Source organism: Microcaecilia unicolor, chromosome 1, assembly GCF_901765095.1.
Source record: "Microcaecilia unicolor chromosome 1, aMicUni1.1, whole genome shotgun sequence".
Taxonomy (NCBI): domain Eukaryota; kingdom Metazoa; phylum Chordata; class Amphibia; order Gymnophiona; family Siphonopidae; genus Microcaecilia; species Microcaecilia unicolor.
This window is the reverse complement of record NC_044031.1, coordinates 290,988,658-291,012,840: the sequence shown is the minus strand read 5'-3', so window position 1 is coordinate 291,012,840 and position 24,183 is coordinate 290,988,658. Positions and strand designations below refer to the sequence as shown.

Genomic DNA, 24,183 nt, shown 5'->3' with positions numbered 1-24,183 from the left:
ATTCAGAGTCTGCTCGTAAAGCTTCTACTTCAGGATGGTTTATGCTGGCTGTTGAAGCTACTCTAAACTTTGCTTAGAACAGTACACTACCTCAACATATGTGATCATCTGTTGACCTTCTCTGTGACATGTGACTGTATTGGCACAAGCTACAGAACAATTTGGCATGCTCTCTCTTTAATGAAAATAAATCCTCACTCAGCCAATTGAAGTCAGCCACTCTATTCATAGATATCCCTGACTTGCCAAAAATTATCCTCCCTCTGAATTTGTGGGGATCCTGAATCCCCACCTAACCTCTCTCCAGAAATAAGAAACACTAGGAAAAGGAGGAGCATGACCTAGCCTTGATGCTACCAACTGTCTGAAATGGCAACTGTGTTGCCTTGAAGTTCAAACTATTTATTATGCAACAAAGGGTAACAATAATTTCCATATATCTATTATCATACTCATACCATTTCTCAAAAAATAGCTTTATTAATAGACAAAACTTTCATATCACATAATTTATTATAAAACTTTTACAAAACTGTTTCCCCAGTACTTCACACTATTAAATACCTGTACAGACAAATACAATCCTTCAAAACACAAGATACATTGCTCCTCTAGGCATTCAAATGGCAGATGACATTTCATGTGAGCAAGGGCAAACTGATGCATGTGGGAAAGAGGAACCTGAACTATAGCTACGTAATGCAAGGTTCTACATTAGGAATCACCGACCAGGAAAGGGATATAGACGTCATCATTGATTTGTTGAAACCCTCTGCTCAGTGTGTGGCAGCAGCTGAGAAAGCAAATAGAATGCTAGGTTTTATTAGGAAAGGAATGGAAAACAAAAATGAGGATGTTATAATGCCTTTGTATCACTGCATGGTGCAAGTGTACCTCGAATACTGTGTGCAATTCTGGTCACCACATTTTAAAAAGATATTGTGGAATTAGAAAAGGTATATAGAAGGGCGACGAAAATGATAGAGGATGGGACGACTTCCCCATGAGGAAAGGCTAAAGAGGCTAGGGCTCTTCAGCTTGGAGAAAAGACGCTTGAGGGGAGTTATGATAGAGGTTTATAAAATCTTGAGTGGAGTGGAACGGTAGACGTGAATCATTTGTTTACACTTTCCAAAAATACTAGGACTAGGGGGCATTCAATGAAGCTACAAAGTAATAAATTTAAAACAAATTGGAGAAAATATTTCTTCACTCAGCGTTTAATTAAACTCTGGAATTTGTTGCCAGAAAATGTAGTAAAAGCATCTAGCTTAGCAGGATTTAAAAAAGGTTTGGATAGCTTCCTAAAAGATAAGTCTATAAGCCATTATTAAAATGGATGGGGAAAATCCACTGCTTATTTCTAGGATAAGCAGCATAAAATATATTGTACTGTTTTGGGATCTTGCCAGGTACTTGTATCCTGGATTGGCCACTGCTGGAAATGGGATGCTGGACTTGATGGACCTTCACTCTATCCCAGTATGGCAATACTTATGTAAAATCCAAGAAAATATAAAGCTGCCTTATAATCCTCTGTGCCAAAGATGATGTCAGGCACATAGGCATCTGTCAATCTGATGGTGCTTTTGACTCAAGTAAGTAGCATCTACCTGTAAGCGCCACTTTATAGAATTACTTTCTATATAGTGCTAAGTGGACCATCATATATTATGTCAACCTTGATCCAATCATGAATTATTAACTTTAGGTGTAATCATTGGTCCTTCATTTTCCAACACTTTTCTAAAGTGTGCATATAAACACTTCTTCAATATAAAAATAAGTTTTAAAAATAATACTTAGCTGCAGCAATTAAGTGATCTGCAGGCATCCTACAGAAAAGTGAGTTATCAACACTTTCATAGCACAAAGAAGTCCTCATCATCTTTCTTTTCATTAAAAAAAATGAGCTAAGACATATCTTCTCAAGAAACCCAATGACAGTTATCTTGCCAACCACTGTAAAACACAGCATCATACAACCTTGTACATGTAATTGAATAAATGTAATCTCTAACAACTGTTAAATGTAAGCTACATTAAACTGAAACTGTTTTTTGGATAATTGTGGGATACAAGCATGAATAAATAAAATAAAAATCAGTTGATCACATCGCACTCCATCATGGTACCATGTCTCATTGAGAAACTGCATCAGGGATTCAAGTCTCAAGTATTATACTCCAGCCCACTTCCTATGCAATAAACACATTTAAATGCTGGGCAATAGCATAATTTTAACTTCAGTCATTCTCTATTGATTTGGATCAAGATGGTTCCCTGTTTATTTGACGTTTAAATATGTGATCACATGACTTAAAATCACCACCCTACTTGAGCCAAATTAATGAAGGCCAATAAACTTAAATGTTTAAACCCAGATGCATTATTGTATTAAAATGAAATATCCAAAATTGTTCTTTGTAATTCAGTTGCATACCTCAATCACCTCCTTGCCATGACAGCTAGACCATATCAATCAAAGTGGCTGGGCCTGGGCCCGTCCAGGCCCGCCCATGGCTACGCCCCTGAGACACATCCTTGACACACCCATGTGCACTCCCCTTTTGTACTTGTGTGCTGTATCATTTAGGGGCTGAATTTATACAATAAATCCTAAGTTCAGGTATGTGTGTAACTCCAAAGGTTTGTCAAGTAACACCAATTAATGACACTGATAGGCTATTATTGGTACTTGAGGTCACTTGGCACCTAATTTAACAATTAAGTTGGCCATGCAACTGGCACTGTTCTATACTCGTGCACCCAAATTTGTGCTCTAGTCAGCCTATCTTTGTCCAGTTTAACTTATCCAGTTAAGTGCCGGCCAGCCATACATACCCAACATTAGGACTTGCAGATCTGCAACTTTGTTATTTAGATTGCAAGCGTCTGTGCTCATTGCTTTCCAGTTTTATTGGTTCTCTCATCTTTCATGTAACATTTTGCCTAACCTCCTCTTCTGCTCTGATGCTGATAAGCAAGTTGCTGAGATGTGTTATTTTGTTGTTCTCCCTGTTGCTGTCATGTTTCTGCTTTTGCTTGGGGGGACATTCTGAACTGACCTGCTTGTGTATAAAAGGAAAATTTGAAAGTTTTTTTTGTTTTGTTTTTCTTATTTGTCACTGTTATTAAAAGTCAAGGTTATTTTTTCCCAGTAACCCTTGGGTTGAAGAGTATCTCTCTTTTTTTTCAATATTTATAACAGCTGCCTGGCATATAAGCGAGCCTTGGACCAATGCCTTTTAGGTTGGAAAGCACATTTTCCAGGAAGAGCTGAAAAGTCTATACAACACTCATGCTTTGACATATGTTTCTTTCAGGTTATCCACACTGTAAGTGCCACTGACAAAGACAACACTGGCAATGGGCCAAGATTCCATTTCTCCCTTGATGAAACACAGTCCATGAACCCCAACTTTACATTACGAGACAATGAAGGTAAATCAAAGCATAAAAGGTATTTTTTTGCATTGTTGTAACCTTAAGCCTAATTGAAAGGAAAACAAACATACATGCTATCATTTTTAAGAATTATATCTAAGGATAGAGGAAAAGTTTACTCCTGATTTATACCATAATATAAAAGTGATGCATTCATGGAATTCAAACAAACACTGGATAATATATGTATTTATTTATTTACTTTTGTTATATCGCCATTAATTAACTCATAGATCATACCATTGTACAGCAAGCCTACAAGTGAAGCCAGCAACATAAAAAGAGGACACAGAACTACAATTTCAGTGACAGGAAATCAAAACATACATCCAGTTTCAGTCATCAGGAGAGATAAGGGGAAAGGTGGGAAAGATGAGAGTAAGGTTTAGGGATAGGAGAAAAAGGGGAAAGAGAATGATGATATTACCCAGGTGGCCATCTTAGGTAGAGTCAAATGCTTAGTGAAAAAGCCAAGTTTTCAAAGCAGATTTGAATGACTTAAAAGAAAGTTCACCACAGAGTGGCAGAGGCATGGAGTTCCAGAGGTAGAGAGCAACAAAATAAAATGCACAGTGCCTAGTAGATTCCAATTGAGCAGCTCTAGGGCTAGGAAGACAGAGGCAACGATCGTTAAAGGACTGGAAGAATTTAGGTGAGGTGTAGGGAATGGATAGAGTGGATAGGTAAGGATGGAGGCCTATTCTAAAAGCCTTAAATGCAAGGGTTAGAGTTTTAAAAATTAACCTTTTCTCTATTGACAGCCAGTAATGCTTATATAGTAAAGGAGTGACATGATCAAATTTGCGTGCGTGACACAGTAGTTGTCTTGCACACTTATCTTGGTAGAAGTGGATCCTACCTAAATAAGTGCTACCCATCAGGTCTAGCCACTGAAAAATGTCACTGACTGCCCCAACACTACCCAGATAGTGTTGGAGAGGCTCGGGGCTGAGCAGTGATATAGTTGTCCTAACTTATCTTCATAGTTTTCCAGGTACAGATACTGAATATCAGTGATCTTTGGATTTCTTCTGGATGCTGACTTTTACCCAGATATTTAGCACCAGTATCCAGATATGCCCAGTGCTAAATGTCTGTGTATGAATTAAAATGATATGGCAGTGTTTGACGTCAATGTCGACTACTGTGTTTAAAAATCGGTAGGATTATTTTTTCCCGATGAAATACCAGTGTTAATATCAGTGTTTTAGATATTTTCAGGCTATTCGAACATGCATCTAATTTTGTTGTGTTATCAGATTACACGAGAATAGGAAGAAATACACATGATGATGCTTATACAGATACAATTTGAGAGCTTATCCTTGCAATTGCAGCAATATCTGAAACTGATATTGCATGGTAGACGTGAAGACCCAGTTTAAAGAGGATAATTGAGATGAGACATTCAGCTCAGGACATGCTCCAGTTCCTCTGTATTTTACAAAAGACTTTGCTGGCTGTGGAACCTTTTGTAAAACACGTACAGTATAAGAATCAGATCCAAGCCACTATAGCTGCTGCCACCATCACCACCACCAGCTCCCTCCTTCCCTCATCTTTTCTTCTTGGTGCCAAGGCCATTTGCAGTTCCATTCTTCACCTCTGGAGCATCTGCAGCTGCACTGCTATTTTCATCCCCCAGCCACCACCCCTACACACTTCCACTGCAGCTGCCAATGAGTCAGAAACTCAGACCTATGAAGTGTAGATTCTGGTTCCTGCCTTCCCAGAGAATTTATAGCTGACTCAGCTCAATTCAGAACAGTTGTCAGAGGAAGGGTTGCAGAAGGTTGAAGAGAGCATCTGGGGAGGAAGGACTGGAGAAGGCAGGAGAGAGCATCATGGGGAGGTGAAGAAGTCAGAAGAAAACATCAAGGATGGTGGTAGGGTCACCTAAAGATTAGAGAGAGCAAGAGAGAGCATTGGGAGTGGGGGAGGTGTAGGTTACAGCCTGGAGAAGGCAGATGAGAGTGATGGAGGCTGGTTATGGTGAGAAGGTCTGCAGACTGGAGAAGGAAAGAGATAGTGTGACAGTGGTAGGGGTCTTCAGGCTGGAGAAGGCAGGACAGAGCATGGTTAGGGGATTGCTGCCATATGGAAAAAGGAAAAGCTGTGGTGTGTTAGGAGTGGGTTGAGACCCAGGAGAGAGTGTGTTGGTGGGAGAGAGGCCTTCACTATTGAAGGTGTGTGTGATCATGTTTTGTCTGTATGACTGAAAGACAATTTTCTTCTTGTTCGTAGTTGGTGAGGATCTAGTTGCTGTCCAGCTTTTTGGTGTTCTTAAACATGGTCTAATATTTATATTGCTACCTCCTGCCAGGTAGAGTTGTAGCTCTCGGGGGCACTGTCTCCAAATTGGTTAGTTTTGTGCTTCCTATGACCGTAATGAACTTCACTCCAAAGCCACGTTATGTGGAGTATGATCTCACTCTTTTACAGTTACTCCTAATGCTCACGGTAGTACTTAAATCATGTCAAAGAGTGCTTCTTTCTGGAGTCATAAGATGTAATACAGAAGATAGCATAGTAGCATACTATGACATGCTATGTATTGTTATTTGAAAATTTTTACTGCTATAATTGTCTGTTGTCTATATTCAACTTCTTCTTGCTGTACACCTCCTTGGGTGAATTTCTTCAAAAAGGCAATAAATCCTAATAAATAAATATCAAGATATGCTTGAAAAATCCTTTTAATGAAGCCTGTACCACTCTATATATTACAATCTATATATTAGGAAACATTTTCGTATCGTTCTGCCACATTTTCGTGGTCTCCAAATGCATTTCTTGGTAGTTAAGGATCTTCACTCTCTCTGAAAAATTCACTGTAGGATCTTAGAGCTATGCTTTACTGAAGGAGTAAGTGGTAGCACAATCCAAGGAGGTAGACAAGGGCAATTGCATTTGATGGGAACAAAAAAAAAATGAAACTATGTGGAAGTTAGGCAAACGCCTAAGTAATACCAAATTATCTGTTTTTGAGCTGCATATATAGATATACACATATATCCTAGTTTGTAATGTTATTAGTCCAGTAACCTAGTTTAACTGGTGCCTAGGCATGGCATTGGAGTGGAGGAGTTGCCTAGTTTCTTTAATTTAAGGCTTCTAGTAGCACTCTAGAAATGTTAAGTAGTAGTAGTTATTTAATTTATTGCTTATTGCTTAATTAATTTGTCCTGTGAACCCTCTTTCCTTCCCTGCCTAGCTCTTATAGAGGATAGGCTTTTCAAACTGCATTAAATGCTTTGTGTACTGGTCTTGCCTGTCCATTTGATTGACTCTGACCTTTTTCTCAGCACAGTGAAAAACTGGAATGTTAGAAATTCTTAGGAAAAGAATAGGTAATAAAATCAATAATATTATAATGCCCATTGCCCATTCTTTGATCCATGAAGTGATTGTATCTTGAATTTTGCATGCACTTTTGCTTGAGAAATTAAAAAAGATAAAGGAACTAAAGGTTCATAAACAATTATTAGCCACATAGTCTTGGGGAAACTGCAGCATTGCCAGGAGTGACAACCTTCTGCTTTCTCCAACCCTTCCCAGAGATTTATTCTTTGGTAATAGTGCATGAACAGAACTCCCCCATTCATTATCTTAGCTAGCTGCAGCAGCATTCCAAAGAAGGCTCCAGTCTGCATTTACCAAACTTTGCCTTAACATTTTTCTCCATTTCTTTTCTGGGTTCATGTCAGTCAACAAGTAAATCAGTTACCACAAGCTAACAGAATGTCTTCCTTCTTTACATTTCATAAGGCAATTCTTTCATATCCCAGTCTCTCCTTAACCTGGGACAACCAGTTCAGCTCTCCAAAGCTCTCTCTCACCCCATCTAGGTCTCTCCCTTCCTTCCTGTAACTGACCCACCTCCTAAGTGAATGACCTTCTGTTACATTTCTTTAAGGAGGAAAATCCAGCAACCCAGCAGTAGCTACTAAAGGTTCAGGAAGTATCTCTGCTCACTCCCTATCAGCAGGTGCACTACGGCTTTCCCTCTCATCACCAGCTAATGCAGGAGCACCCCAGCTCTCCCCCTGCAAGTCTTTCATTGGGATTCTTCCTTTCCTTTTCTTCTGGGACCTCAGCCGAAGGATTTGCACCTACCTTTCACCTTCCTCTCACTGACCACTCCTTTTCTCCTTCTTTTGTCAGCACCCATAGATGCCTGGTATAAGAGGCTTGGGGAGGCTAAACCTCCCTAGCCTCAAACCCTGACTCTCACCGGGTTGTCCGGGTAAGGGCCGCCCTGCTCCAGGTGCCTGCATCTCTCTTCCTGGGTTCTACACTTCTCTTTACCCCTCCATCCTGGTTTTAGCGTCCTTCCACTTTCCTTCCTCCCCTGCTGATTCTAGCATCTGTCCCTCTCTTTCCTTCCCTCCCCTCAATCCCTTTAACTGTTTTTCCATTGCTGCCGGTAGCAGCACTGCATCCAGTAAATCTGCCTGTCTCAGGATTTTGGGCCTTCCCTGTGACGCGGCCTTCCCTCTGTGATGCAACTTCCTGCTTTCATGAGGGCGAGACGCTCACAAGGAAGGCCCAAAGCCCAGAGGCAGGCAGATTTAGTGGATGCAATGCCTCTACCAGCAGTGATGGAAAAAGAGGGACTGTGAGAAGGGAGGGACAAAGCAGGACAGATGCTGGAACCAGGAAGGGAAAGGGGGAAGAAAGGTGCTGGACCCATGGACAGAGAAATGCAGGAGGTGCTGCTCTGCTAGATCAGAAGGGGAGGGGGGAGGGACAGATAAGACAAGCTGCTGGGCCAGGGAGTTACAGGGAGAGTGAGAGGGATAGATTCTAGACAGGGGGGGTGGTGGAGTAGAAGAAAGGGAGAGAGAGACTGAGACTGGAGGAGAGGAAGAAATGGGAAAAACACTGGAACCAGGAGAGAGAGAGGAGGAAAGACAGTTGATCCGAGGGGGAGTAGTGAGCTGGGGGTGGGGGGAGGAATAAAGGACAGAGATATTGGCTCCAGGGTAGGCGGGGTGTGAGAGGAAGGGAAGAGAAAAAGAAGGAACAGGGAGACCGAGAAGAGATGTTAGGCATAGAGGGAGTATAGGAACACAAAAGAGCAGTGCTGTACCCAGAGGGAATAGGAACACACAGGGACAATGTTGGACACAGGGGAGAGAGAGGATGCTAAACACAAGGGAAGGGACATTGACTCAGGCAATGATGTGCAAAGCTTACTGTGCTCTCAACGTGTGCTTTGGACTGGCTGTAGCCAGTCTAAAACAAATGTTATCTACTGAGTAATGCACAAAAGGTTTTTCTGTCACTATGTGTTCCATTAGCAGTCACCAAGAAACCTATGCAAATTTATTACCATGAGCTCATTACTATTCTGATGAACATTCTATGTAATGCACAGCTCCAGAGCAGCTGTAAAATCCAAACTAAATTTTACGGCTGCTCTAGAGCTGTCAGACAGCTGCAAAGGCTGCCTGTTTGTGCTCCCTACCTCTTCCATCTTGACCTCTCGGTGCCCACCACATCCCCAAACCAAAATCCCTGGTAGTCTAGTGGACCGCCACGCAACCCCCCTGACCTAACCCATCCCGAACCCCCAACTCGCCCATCCTGATCTCCTCCCACCATAGATCTCTTAAAAATTCCCTGGTGGTCTAGTGGATTGTGGTACCCCCACCACTCTCTTCCCCTCCCAGACCCCCCAAGTAAAAGAACCATGGTGGTCCAGTGGACTGCCTCCTGACCCCCAACCCCCTCACTGTAACCACCACTCCCTGGTGGTGTAGTGACCCCTTCCCCCATACTCCCACATAACTTAGATCCACAGAAGGACACGAGCAACACATCCTTCTCCTGCTTCTGGGCCTGGTCTTCTCAAAATGATGGTGCCCAGCCCCTGCTGGGTGCATCCTGGGATGCACTGGGAGGGGCTAAATTCCATATAAGAAGTTTTTCCTTATATGGTATTTAGTCCTTTCCAGTGTATCCCAGAATGCACCAGGCAGGGGCTGTGTGTCACCATTTTGAGAGGGCCAGGCCCAGAGGCAAGAGGGAGGAGGCGTTGCTCCTGCCCTCTGCCTCCTGCAGGTATAAGGTACGTAGGGGTGTGGGGGTCACTAGACCACAAGGGAGTGATGGTTATAGTGGGAGGAGATCAGTAGGCAGTCCACTGGATAATCAGGGTTCTTTTGCACTGGGGGGTCCTGGAGGAGAGAGGAGAGAGGGTGGGGATGTCAGGGTCCTCTGGACCACCAAGAAATGTTTAAGAGATCTTGGGGGAGGGGGAGGGTCAGGAGGCAGTCTGGGTCGGGTTGAGTTGGGGGGGGGGGGGGGTTAAGAGGCAGTCCACTGGACCACCAGAAATTTTGTGCAAGCTGTCAAAAGCATTTGACAGCTTCCAGTTGCAAACAGTGATCCATGCACAAAAGGTATCTGTGCATCTCATTTGAATGCAATCCTCTTTGTGCTTTGGTCACTGTTTGGTACCTGGTAATTTTTCCAGCAGCATCTGTATTTACCGGGTGCCACTGTGCATTGGCCTCTCAGGGTGGAAATGCAGGACAGGTCAAGATAGGGACACAGATGAGAGATGCTGAATATAGGGGATAAGGTCACTGACAAGGCAGATGCAGAATGTGGAGGGAGGGATAGAGATAGGGACACAGACATGGACACAGAGAGGAGAATGCTTGACAGGACAGTTAGGGACGCAGAGGTAGCTGGATGGTGGACATTGGGAGAGAAAAAAATACCAAATGGATCGGAGACCCTGCAAAGATAAGGAAAAAAAAAACAGAAAGCAGAAAAGAGACACCAGGACCAAAGCAAATAGAAATATAGAATTCTCAGACAACAAAGGTAGAAATAAGTGTTTTATTCTGAATGTCTAACCACTTCTTGTGGTTTACATATCTATAGATATCTATTACTGATGTGTGGTCCCTTGTTTCATATTTGTTGAGGGTTTTATGTGTGAGTAAGGCAGTGATTCCCAAACTTATTACTATGATGGAACTCCTAAATATATTTTCATACAACGAGGAACCCTCAATTTATGTAAACTTATCATATAAACAGATTCTATAATCTAATTTCTTAAGGAACCCCTGAAAAGAGATTGAGGACCCCTAGGGTACAGTGGAACCCAATCTGGGAATCACTGGACTAAGGCATGGTATTCTGCTAGCATGTAGTGACTATGTAGAGACCTGGGGTTGGTTTTGTGTTTTTTCACTAGATGGTGTATTGTTTTTTTAGGACACAGTATAATATTTACAGTACTGGCTTTTCATGCATAAGGCTGTTGATCTTTGAGTCTTGAGAGTTAGTGCAGTTAAGATATGGCAAGGTTCTGAGTGTGAGGACATGAAATGAGATTGAAGGGGGGCAGACTCAAGAAAAATGTCAGGAAGTATTTTTTCACGGAGAGAGTAGTGGATGCTTGGAATGCCCTCCCGCGGGAGGTGGTGGAAATGAAAACGGTAACGGAATTCAAACATGCGTGGGATAAGCATAAAGGAATCCTGTGCCGAAGGAATGATCCTCAGGAGCTTAGTCAAGATCGGGAGGCGGGGATAGTGGTTGGGAGGCGGGGATAGTGCTGGGCAGACTTATACGGTCTGTGCCAGAGCCGGTGGTGGGCAGCGGGACTAGTGGTTGGGAGGAGGGGATAGTGCTGGGCAGACTTATACGGTCTGTGCCCTGAAGAGCACAGGTACAAATCAAAGTAGGGTATACACATCAGACAGGGCTTTAGAACATTTTGCAGAATCTGTTGTGTGTTGAGCTTGTTCTCTTTATTGCAGTCATGTGTGTGATCAAGTTTAAATCATGAAATACTGCCAGAGGAGGAATCTTTAAATACAGTTGAATTGTTTCCATAGATTTGTACATGGTTTCTAAAAAACGAATCTAATAAATAAATAAAATAATCTTTTAAAAAGTACTTGAAATAATTGAGTTTAGACTATCCTGCTTATAATCGAAAGAGAAAAACGCCTATATTGCGACCCAAATCGGGAGATGGGCGTCTTTCTCCCGTGGGCACCCAAATCGGTATAATCGAACGCCGATTTTGGGCGTTTCCAACTGCAATCCATCGCGGAAATGGGTAAAGTTGATGGGGGCGTGTTGGAGGCGTGGTGAAGGTGGAACTGGGGTGTGGTTATCGGCCGAGGAGAGATGGGCGTCTTTAGCTGATTGAGTCACTTTTTTTGGACCCTTTTTTTCTTGAACAGGTCCCAAAAAAGTGCCCCAACTGACCAGATGACCACTGGAGGGAATTGGGGATGACCTCCCTGGACTCCCCCAGTGGTCACTAACCCCCTCCCACCAAAAACCCCACTTTAAATACTTTTTTTCCAGCCTCTATGCTAGCCTCAAATGCCGTACCCACCTCCATGACAGCAGAATGTGTTCTATCCTGTGACAGCCTTTCCCTGGTTCTGATGTGGCTCTCGGGTGAGTGTGACACCCTTTCTGTTATGCGCACTGCAGAGTCACATCAGCAATGCATTGTGGTGGGTGTAGGGTATTGGGCTCTGTGATTCCACTAGCTTGTGGCAAATGCTCATGATGTTGATAGTTGGTAGGCTCTACTCCCATGGTGCTTTTCCCCCTGCTTACTGGGTCAGAGTGTGCCCTGTTTTGTTTCCGGTAGTCCATGAGGTAGTGGCCATTTTTGTAAGCCAGTTTTAGATCCCCTTGAACGTGGCTGAAAGAGGACCTTGTACACCAATCTGCCAGCTCTGACCTACTGCTAATCTCAGTACCAGGGAGACTCGTTGCCAGTGGGGCACAACCTCTGATCTGCAGTTAACTGTGAGTAAGCGTACTTATTCCAATAAAGGACGTTTTTGGAGAGATTAGTCTTTAGGTGTCAACTGATTTGCCAATGTTATATAGCAGCAACAAGTCCTAGAGGCCTGCGTGTATGCAGGTCCCTGGAGCACTTTTAGTGGGTATCGCAGTGCACTTCAGCCAGGTGGACACAGGCCCATCCCCCCTACCTATAACACTTGTGCTGGTAAATGGGAGGCCTCCAAAACCCACTGAACCCACATGTAGGTACCTCCTTCACCCCTAAGAGCTATGGCAGTGTTGTACATTTGTGGGTAGTGGGTTTTGGGGGAGGGGGGTTGGGTGCTCAGCACCCGTGGTAAGGGAGCTATGCATGTGGGAGTGTTGTCTGAAGTCCACCGCACTGAACTCTAGGGTGCCCAGTTGGTGTTCTGGCATGTCAGGGGGGCGAGTGTACTACGAATAGTGGCCCCTCCCACGACCAAATGGCTCGGATTAGAACGTTTTTGAGCTGGGCGTTTTTAGTTTCCATTATCGCTAAAAAAAACAAATGCCCAGCTGGAAAATGTCCATTTTTTCGAAAATACGGTCTGTCCCGCCTCTTCACGTACCCGTTTTCGGACATAGACACCCATGGAGATAGGCGTTCGCATTTGATTATGCCCCTCCACGTAACATATCATTCATGATACAGAAATCCATTTTTACGTGTCAATAAGAGTAGCCTGCAACCCTTCCTTGGGCTTCAGTCCTTTCACCACCAATTCAAATTTATACATTGAATGCTCTGCAAGAAAAACCTCAGTCATTGACCTTCAGTTTCACTTATTGAGTGGTACATGAGTCACTCTTTTGGATGGGCCACCCTTGGCACCTCTGCATGCTGGTCTAGCATATTCTTTCCCTCCACTACCCTTGTGTCCAGCCATTTCCTTACCCCCTTACCCCTCCCCATGCCTTCCAACTGTATTGTACAACCATGGAGGTCTCAGACAATTTGAGCAACCGGATGAAGAACCTGTTGACCTTGCAGCTCCCAATCTCATGAGACAGCAAAATCAACAAGCTCTCTGAGAGTGGGAGAGGAAAGGGGAATATATGTGTGTGAGAAAGACGGGCTGAAGGCGGGTGGGATGTAAAAGAGAGAAAGAAAGGGGCAGATGGGCAGCAGGCAAGTGGGCGAGGTAAGAAAGAAGGAAGATGACTGGCTGCAGGCCTCTATAGAGGTGGAGGCATCATCTACTGACACTTTAATCCACTTTAATTCAGTAGCCTAAGAGACCGATATATATATTTACTGAAGTTCGCACTGTTTAATTTTCTTTGTCACTTTATTCTTTGGCAATTGATATTTTTATTAAATTTAGATATTAAGATATGTTTTATCTGCAACTATTTTGCTGACTTTTCTTTCTGCTTGTTGTCAGACAATTAAGGATTCAAGCCTTGCCCCAGCCCCACCCACTTTAGCCTCCCCAAACTGCTGAACCACTGACCACCTATGTCAGCAGCCCCCTGAAACATGGGCAGCACTGCTCAGAGAGGCATTTGGTGTCACCCTGTTTCCTGCAAAGGCAGGAACCACTAATTAGTCCCTCCAGCCATCTCTGGGAAACCAGGGCTTTACACTATATTTCCCCAAGTTCTTGTGGGCTGCCCAGAACAGGCTGCCTGCACAGCTTCTCTTGCTCAGACTCTTCCTGCCTCTCCCCCTTGCTTCTTCCTGCTCACATTGTCTGGCATCTCCTAGAAGCAAAGTGTGCAGATTTCAGGTAAGAGTGCTTTTCTGCTTGGTTCCCTATATTTTCCTGGTCAATAGGGAAACCCGCTGCTTTTCTCTCAGAGTTGTTTCTGTTCTTCAGCCACTTCTGAGACTGTGAGCAGCTTGCCCAATCAAAATCTACAGTATGCTAAATGATGTTTTAATAAATTGCAACATGCCACTGGTACTGTGCCAGGGCACAAAGAAAGTGGAAGAAGAAGAATGTTCCAGGAAAATCAGACATATGGCATCCTGCTAGAGAGACATAACATGTTTTTTTGATTTTTTTTCTCTTCTGCAACACTAGAGTTTAGCTTTGACTAAGTCTGGATTTCATTATTATAAGTTTGATGACTATTAGCTCTATCTGTTTGGTGACCCCTGAAGAAGATGTTACGCTGAAACACAGCCTGTGTAAGGTTTTGCATGTTTATACCTCTAGTGAACCTAGACTATGTTGCTGGTGAACTATTTGGATGTTTAGATTTTGTTGGTGCACTGTTGGAGAAAAAAGACTTTTAGAAGTTTGGACTTCATTTGTGTCTGATTCTCCTGGAACATTATTCTTCCTCTTTATTTTTGCTCTTGGACTTTCTGTAGAAGTTTGTTTTTTTTTTTGCCCTGTTTTTGCTTGTTGATTGTTCCAGGGCACGCATATAATAGTACACTAATATTTATCTGAATTCAAGAAAGCTTTGAACAAGTGCACAGGATCTCCAAGTGAGAGGAGGAGATGGTAGATGGTATGGGTGAGCAGACTGAATAGGCCAAATGAGGGCATATATCTAGCATATATCTAGCTGGTGGCAGTCAGCAATCTTTCACTGCCACAAGCTTTATGGCTGGTTCTTGTCCAGGCACTGACATTGACTATCCAGGTATGTGCGGATGGCCAGCACTTATTCAGTTAAGGACCGGTATTCAATCTTTAACTAGGTAAGTTCAACCAACAAAGATAGGATTGTGTTGTATGCGGTCCGATTTGTCTAGTTAACTTATCCAGTTAAGTGTTGAATATTGCCACTTAAATAGGTAAGTGCTGACTTCACCTCTGGACTGCTCCCAACATAGCAGGTTTCAGCTTGTTTATTTAAGGGGTCTTCACTGCCACTGTCCGATTAACAGTTGTTGAATATCCCTGGATAGCCTCACACAGGCAATTTAACCTGGCAGGAGTCTCCTGCTCAGTTAAATTGTTTTGAATATTGATCCCCATGGTCTTTATCTGCCTTCATTTTCTCGGTTTCTGTGTTTCTATGTCTGATCACATACATGGTGTTGCTGCTCAGTTTAAGCATAAAAATCATTCGCACTAGACACACTACATAAATCTGTGCCTGAAAGATGTGGAAGAAAATTTAAAGCAGTTCAGGATGCATTGAACTTGGTGTTAGAGGTGACCCATCTCATCAAGCAGTCTCCAAAGAGAAGCTAATTGTTTGAATCTTTAAAGATAGAATTAATCTCAGAGAGTCAATAACTATGCACCTTCTATCCAACACAATGGACTGTTCACAGCAGTGTGGTGAAATCCAATATAAATAACTATAGTGTTCTCCATAGCATGATGGCTCAAATCAATGAGGAGTCACACAGCAAATATGGTAGAAGAGCTACTGACATTTTGTCAATGCTAGCAGAATTCAATTTCTTTTCCTCCTAATTCTATAAAAGTTGCTAAAAATTACACGCAGAAATTTGGGCGTAGTCCCAATTTGCATGCACAATTTAATTGAATGACAAGCTAATTAGCACTGATAATTGACTTGTTAACCAATTATTGGCACTAATTTGATGTAATTGGAATATATGTGCCTAATTAGGCACGGGATCCACACTTAAAGCATACACGCAAGTTCAAAAAGGGGGCACGGAAATGGGAAGGTCATGGGCAGAACAGGAGCATTTCTAACATTTACACACATTGTTATAGAATGAGGGGGAATATGTACCAAAATTAGGCGTGCACATTTTCACCACATTTTGGTTGGTGCAAATAGCTGAGCCTAAAGTTAGGCACAATTCCCAGACATCAGTGCTTTTCTATAAACTGTGCCTAACTAAGCATGGCTTATAAAATAGCACTTTTTTCTACGGCAATTCTTTCAAGGCCATATATAGAATTCACCCCCTTTATGGCCTGCATCTTTCCTATCTTGTCTTCTCAACCGCTGAACAGTTATCCAAAATATTGCAACACTACAAAATGCACAGGAAGCAGTGAAAATAACAGGGATTTCTCCTGCAACAATGTTTATGGGGCCCTTTTACAAAGACGCATATGGGCCTACGCACATCCAACGTGCGCCAAATCAGTATTACTGCCTGGCTACTGCATGCCCTGAGCGGTAATTCTAAATTTGGCGCTCACCGAAAACAGGCGGTAGAAAATATTTTCTGTTTTCTACCATGTGGCACTTACCCGATGGTAAATGGCAGTGGGCACGTGCTGCAAGTCTACCGCCCGGGTAGTGCATTGAGACCTTACCGCTAAGTTAATGGGTGGTGGTAAGATCTCAGGCCAAAAACGGACCTGCGCTGGTTTTTATTTTGCCACACATTCGTTTTACGGCCCCTTAATAAAGGTAGGAAAAGTGACCTGTGGCAGTGTGAGCGCATCTTTTGGGCACATGCCAGGCCAGTTTTTTCTCCATCCCAGTAAAAGGGCCTTTTTTTAAGGGGCCAGAAAATGGACGTGCGGCAAAATAAAAACCAGAACGTGTTCATTTTTGGCCTGAGACCTTACCACCACCCATTCACTTAGCGGTAAGGTCTCATGTGCTACCCATATGGTAAGCACGCAGCACTTGTCCACTGCCATTTACCGCCAGATAAGCACCATGTGGCAGAAAACAGAAAATATATTCTATCGCTTGTTTTTGGCATGCGCCATATTCAGAATTACAACTCAGGGCATGTGGTAGCTGGGCAGTAATGCCAATTTGGCATTTGTTGGACGCGTGTAAGCCCTTATGCACCTATGTAAAAATGCATTTATACTTTTTAATTTATATTTGATACTTTTGTCCATATTGAATCCAAAGGAAATTTTCCAAGCTTGTTGTCACTGATACAAATGTTTATACCTAAGCAAATTTTATGAAAATTGAGCTCATATTAAAGGTGCCATGCCTAACTCCAGTACTTGGCTGCAACGTATGGCACATTGGGCTCTATTTCATCCTGATTCAACTTTCAATATTTCTCATAAATCCTAACAAACTGTACAATAAATTTTACTTACCTTCAACTACACTCCATTTGTTCTCAGAAGAAGGTATGTTGATAACTTTAAATAAAGTTTCCTCTAAAAACAATGTTAGTGAAAAATACTGTTTGCTGAAAATCCATTGTCCCAAATGTGCATCTCCACCCCCAACCCTCCCACCACCACTATCAGCTGTGTGCTTTCACAGGGCTTTTTAAGGAAAAACAACTTTTTCTGTAGGAGTTACTTTATCTCTTCAAGGAACACTAACTTTTTCTGTAGTTTGTACTTCAGCATCCAGCACAACATGATGAATGAAGTAGAGTTGCAGATAAGTAAAATTTATTGTACAATTTACTATGATTCATGAGAAATGTTTATAGTTGAATCAGGATGAAACAGAGCCCAATGTGCCATATGTAGCAGCCAAATGCTGTGTTGGGATATTTTCCTGCTATCTCATCTTTCCTGGTCTGAGGCCTGCTGTGCCTGAGCCATCTTTTACCAACTAATATGGATTCTACAGCCTGTGTCCTGAATACTTCAGAAACCATCAGAAACCAGCTTTCTACAAAGGAAAATTACTGCTTGACATACCCATGATGACTTCATCCAAGGACATGTTGTTTACTGCAAGCTAGCTCCCGATTATTTCCTGGGAAGTGCGGAGGAGCTTACCTCACAGAGGCAAATGTCTCCAGGAGTTTGCTACCATCAGACTTGTGACTGATAAGAGTTTTCTTTGCTGCTATCACAAGGCCTTGCATTGTCCACCATGAATTTTGCTGGATAGAAGTACACCATTTCTGATTGGTCCATAGGTATCACCTGACCCAGAAAGATACCAGTGTTGGACAGAAGAGAGAAAGGGAAAAGAACATAAAGCTTGTTGGATAGATCACTCTGACTAACTAGTGAGTCTGATTTTTTTAAACACACCAGTGAACTGAATTCCTTGTGATAAAAGCTGACAAGGTCAGTTCCGCTGTAACTCTGAGTCCTTACCCAAAAGACTGTGTAATTAGTATACAGAGTAAAAACCTTGGATTTTATTCCTAGACTGAGATAGACTCACAGAGAATTCTGCTAGATTCTCAATGGAGGAATCTGATTCTTCACCCCACTGGAAGTCTGCAAAATATGAACTGCAGTGTAAGAGAAGCAGGATTCATTACCTATGGTTCATGGAATAGATAGTCCATGGTTTTTTGTCTGTGAAGGACTGGTTTGTCTCAGGATTTGTGGTCAATAGGATAACTCACTGCTAAGAGTGTGTATCTACTCAGGATATCTGTATATTTTAGTTGTGTAATCACTCATGCATATAGTTTTATATATCTATCATCATTTATCAGTTTGGTAATAATTAGTATATTTGTTTTGTAGTGCACAAGTATATTTTTTTAACTTGCTTTGTATTTTTACCATGTTGTTATTTTTATATTCATAATAAATAATATATTTTCATTTTGGCATTGTCCTTTTATTGATAGCCACCCTGGCAGGAACCTAAGGTCCAGATAAGAGGTACTGACATATTCCTTTGCAAACAAGTCCAGAGTAATTACTATTGTGTAATTATCTAATATAGAAGTACCTAAAGCTGGTCATGATGAGCTTGGAGAATTTATTTGGGATTTGGCAGGACCAACAAAAGACATATAAATGAAAGCAGATGTTGAAATTAATGGGTGGATTAGTGTTCATCATGACATTTTGAATGATGAGATAATTAATAAATTATAGCCCTTAATTTATAAACTTTGAGATACCATATAGATTGTGCCAGGAGTTTCAATATCACTATCCAGATAGTGCAACTGAAAATTCATGGATAGAGTATTTATCAATATACCTTCTAATTCTATAAACCATACACAATTTTATACTTAGCACATAAAGTAATGAATGAAATACTATGTTACCCTTGTAACTTAATGATATAATTAGCTGCCATTTAGTACTAATTAGCAGTTATGTACTTATTTGCCCTTTTTCGGGATTCTGCAAATTGCATCCACAAAATCCATACTGTGCAATTGCAAGGGGGGCATGGACCTGGGAGGGGCATGGGCAAATCAGGGGCATGCCTAGCACTTACATGTTCAGGTTCTAGAATACTAATGGTTATCCCCCAAATTCTATATAGTACGACTTGAGTTGTACGTGCAAATCTGGTCGTATTCCGATTAATGCACACAATTTAGTTATCTTAACAAGCTGACAAGCACTGATAATTGCCTCTTAACAAGCAATTATTGACACTAATTGGCATGTTAGAATTTACATTCACGGCTGTCTAAGCATATTCTGTAAAGTATTGTGTGTAAATTCTAAGGCACATATTTGAAAAAGGGCCTTGGCCATGGGCAGGTGTTAGGCATTTCTGAAAGCTATATGCATTGTTACAGAATATACCTACTCCGTGCCAAACTTAGGCATAGGCATTTACATCAAGTTTTACTTGGCGTAAATGCCCATGACTAAATTTAGACAAGCAGATGGGTGCTAGGCATATATATGCCTAGGCATATTTTTTTTCAGCGCCAATTTTTAAGGCGCCATATATAGAATCTAGCCCTAAAGGCCAGATTCTATATAAGGCACTTAAAATATCCACGTGATAAATATTTCCACATAAGTGTATTTTATAAGCAGCACCTAGATTTAGGCATGATGTATAGAATATGCTTAATTGATATCCCAGTGCCTAAAACAATGTGCATTCATTTATATCAATTAAAACGTGGCGTATATTCCTGCATGTAGATTTACTACTACTACTACTATTTATCATTTCTATAGCGCTACAAGGCATACGCAGCGCTGTACACCATACACAAAGACAGTCCCTGCTCAAAGAGCTTACAATCTAGATAAGACAGTACACAGAACAATTAAGGGTAAGGGAATAAAGAGGTGAGGATAAAGGACAGGGCAAGTAAGTTAGGAGTCAAAAGCAGTGGTAAAGAGGTGGGTTTGGAGTTTGGAGTTGAAAACAGCCAAAGACGGGGCTAGACGTACAGGCTCGGGAAGTCTGTTCCAGGCATGAGGTGCAGCGAGATAAAAGGAACGGAGTCTTGAATTAGCAGTAGAGGAGAAAGGGACAGATAAGAGAGATTTATCTACAGATTTACATGCACTGAGCCATATTCTACAACTATGTGCATACATTTTGAAATGCCCATTTCCATGCCCATAGCCATGCCCCTTCTGAAATGCATGAGTTAGAATTTAGGCGCAATTCATTACAGAATATGCTTAGCGAGTTTATTTATTTATGGCATTTATATCCCACATTATTCCCACCCATGGACAGGCTCAATGTGGCGTACAATAGTCTATTAGCGAGTTGTGTGTGTGAATTCTAATTATTGCCAATTAATGCTCATTATTGCTTTTTAAGTACTGTTATCAATGCTGATTAGCTTGTTAAATCAATTAAGTTACGTGCATTGTTATAGAATATGCCTGGATTTCAACATAGATCTCTAGACATGCTATATAATATCTGGCACTATATACTTAACTGCCTATAGTTAAATGCGAGAATTTACACCATTGAGCTGGTGTAGGTGCTCACACCTAAAGTTAGTTTATTTATTTGTATCCCACATTTTCCCACCTATTTGCGGGCTCAATGTGGCATACATAGTACCGTAAAGGCGTTCACCAAGTCCGGTAGAGAAACAAATACATGGTGATGTGGTCGATTAAGGTTCAGTGTAACTGTGTACTTATACTAGTATTTTATAATATCAGATATGCTCATAATGGCCATTCTAGAATTGGCACTTAGAGCACTCCATGCTGGCACCTTTTGAGAATTATCCCCATAGTAGCTGCGGCTGTATGGAGAGGTCATTTTTTAAAAATTGAAACCATTGTTTTCAAAGCATGAAAATTAGTTTAGCAACTCACAAATATACTCAGTGCTTTACTGCTGTTTTTTGTTTGTTTGTTTGTTTGTTTGTTTGCTTATGAAGGAATTGTTTTTCCTTCTTGCATTATGATTTTGTTGGTGCTTGGAAGATCAAGAAAAAAACTCTACTGCAAATTGAAAAATGAACTTGCAGAACTACTGTTAGCAATAGGTAATTTATCTTTAAAATCAAGCATTGTACCAGAAGATTGAAGGGTGGCCAATGTAATGCAGATTTTTAAAAAGGGTTTCAGGGGTAATCTGGGAAATTAGAGACTAGTGAGCCTGACATTGCTGCTGGGCAAAATGGTAGAGACTACTATAAAGAACAAAATTACAGAGCATATTCAAAAGCATGGATTAATGAGACAGCCAATATGGATTTAGTGAAGGGAAATCTTGCCTCACTAATCTATTACATTTCTTTGAAGGGGTGAATAAGAATGTAGATAAAGGTGAGCTGGTCGATATTGTATATCTGGATTTTCAAAAGGCATTTGACAGAGTACCTCATGAAAGACTCCAGAGGAAATTGGAAAACCATGGGATAGGAGGTAGTGCTTTATTATGGATTAAAAACTGGTTAAAGGATAGAAAGCAGAGTAGGGTTAAATGGTAATATTCTAAATAGAGAAGGGCAGATAGTGGGATTCTGCAGGGGTTTGTGTTGGGACCGCTGCTTTTTAACATATTTATAAATGATCTAGATATGGAAATAAGTTGTGAGGTAATTAAATTTGCTGACAACACAAAGTTATTCAAATGCCTTTAGATCGTTCCATGGTGCGACCAAACCTTGAATACTGTGTGTAATTCTGGTCACTGCATCTCAAAAAAGATATAGTGGAATTAGAAAAGGTACAGAGAAGGGCGATGAAAAAGATAAAGGGGACAGGACGACTTCCCTATGAGGAAAGGCTGAAATGGCTTGGCTTCTTCAGCTTGGAGAAAAGACGGCTGAGGTGAGATATAATAGAGTTATATAAAATACTGAGTGGAGTGAAACGGGTAGACATGAATTGCTTGTTTACTCTTTCCAAAAATATTAGGGCTATGGAGCACACAATGAAGCTACAAAATAGTAAATTTAAAACAAATCAGAGAAAATATTTCTTCACTCAATATATATATATATATATATATATATATATATATATATATATATATATATATATATATTGTCATCTACCAACAATTGCTTATTTCCGATCTGACGAAGAAGGGCAACCTTCGAAAGCCAATCAAGAAATGTATTAAGTTATGTCCAATAAAAAAGGTATCATCTTATTTTCCATGTTTTATTTTGTTTTATTTCTATTGATTACCTTTAAAAGTGGACTAACACGGCTACCACAGCTCTTCACTCAACATGAAATTAAACTCTGGAATCCATTGCCAGAGAATGTGGTAAAAGCAGTTAGCTTAGTGTGGTTTAAAAAAGGTTTCAATAGCTTGCTAAAAGAAAAGTCTATAAGCCATTATTAAAATGGACTTGGGAAAATCCACTGCTTATTTCTGGGATGATCAGCATAAAATGTATTGTACTGTTTTAGGATCTTGCCTGGAATTTGTGACCTGGATTGACCACTGTTGGAAATAGGATACCGGGCTTGATAGACCTTTGGTCTGTCCTAGTATGGCAATAGTTATGTACTTATGTAATAGCTTTTCAGCTATTGGGTTTAGGATGCAATACCATGCAGAAAAGGAAAAAAAAAGTTTCAATCTAGGATTAAGCTGTAGCAAAGAGTGCACTATTAAGAAATACCAATATTCTTTCTTATCTTGCTGCAAAAGGATTCAGCAAAAGAAGCTGAATTCCAAGGGTTCACTATAGTAAATCCTATTACATCTACCATCTACATAGTTTGCCTGACGCTAATGACTGCTGACATTATAGCTGCATTGTTGACACTAATCTCCTCACTAGGGCTTAGTCCATTACTGAGAATTTTTGCAGCCTCCCAGAACCAATAACATTGAGTTATTGGTATGTATAAATCATAGAGACAGCACAGACATGGCAGATAGAGATTTTCTTTCATTCTCTATATACTTTTGTAGCCAAAAGGCAAAATTATCCCAACAGTAACAGAAAAGGAGTATTAGAATAACACCATAAAGGTTTTATCCAATTAATCATAAGATTATTTTTAATTTAATAGTAGAATATACTACAGACAAATAAAAACAACTTATGATGTACAAACATAATGGTCAATTGATGTGTTACAGTCGTAATACCACTGAAACATAAACAAATGAAAAACAAACTATACCACAGAACTTTCACCCAGTGCCAGACTTGACCCGGGGGGGGGGGGGGGTGGGGGGGGTGAGTGGGTCAGATATGCTCAGAAATCAAGAGCCCAGGGTTCCCAACTGTTTGAAATGTTTCATGAGTGCAGAGGTTTTTGCATGAATGCCAAAAAGATCACTAAAGTGTCTAGAAATTTCCAGAGTGTGTATGCTCTGCCTGCTTCCAGTGTCAGTAAGCAGTGCCACCAAGCCAATTTGCTTTCTCTTGATGTTCCCAGTTCCACTCACCAATCCCATGCAGGAATCTAAGAGACTATAGGTAGATCTATCCAGTGGGAAGGCTGTGGTGGCAGGAGCACTGGGAGGCAGCTCTTGTCATAGGAAGGGAATAGGTGAACCAGAGGAAATTCTTGTGCTGTGCAAGTGAGGCTTCTGCATAAAGTGAGGATTGACCTTTCTCTGGTAGGGACAGTGTCATATAAATAGAGTTTCACCTTTAAAACTTGAGCTGGATAAGTCAATTGGTATAAATATGCCCATGTACACATATGAAATGGAAGTTTCTTGCACTTAAAATGCATCCTAATATTGCCTCCACTCTGTCTACATCATTTATTGTTTATCATTTATTCATTTGATATACTGCCTCTTTCGAGCATGAGTAGAGGTGGTTTACATACAACTATAAAAACATAGGTTCTGAAAAGGAATGCCATAGTTAAATAGGTATGATAGTACATTCATCCAGTATCAAAAAGGAGACATCATTCATTCTTAAACCAACCCCCACTATCCCCAAGCCCATGT

The 24,183-nt window shown here is 41.1% G+C and overlaps 1 protein-coding gene across 1 annotated transcript in view; it reads left to right on the top strand.

The window, feature by feature from the left end:
* Positions 1 to 24,183, top strand: part of LOC115472864 (cadherin-18-like) — a 588,666-nt gene that overhangs the window by 502,659 nt on the left and 61,824 nt on the right. Inside the window, exon 7 of the mRNA XM_030207339.1 lies at positions 3,327 to 3,444. Within this exon, the coding sequence (XP_030063199.1) occupies positions 3,327 to 3,444 (118 nt within the window). The remainder of the gene's footprint in view (positions 1 to 3,326; positions 3,445 to 24,183) is intronic.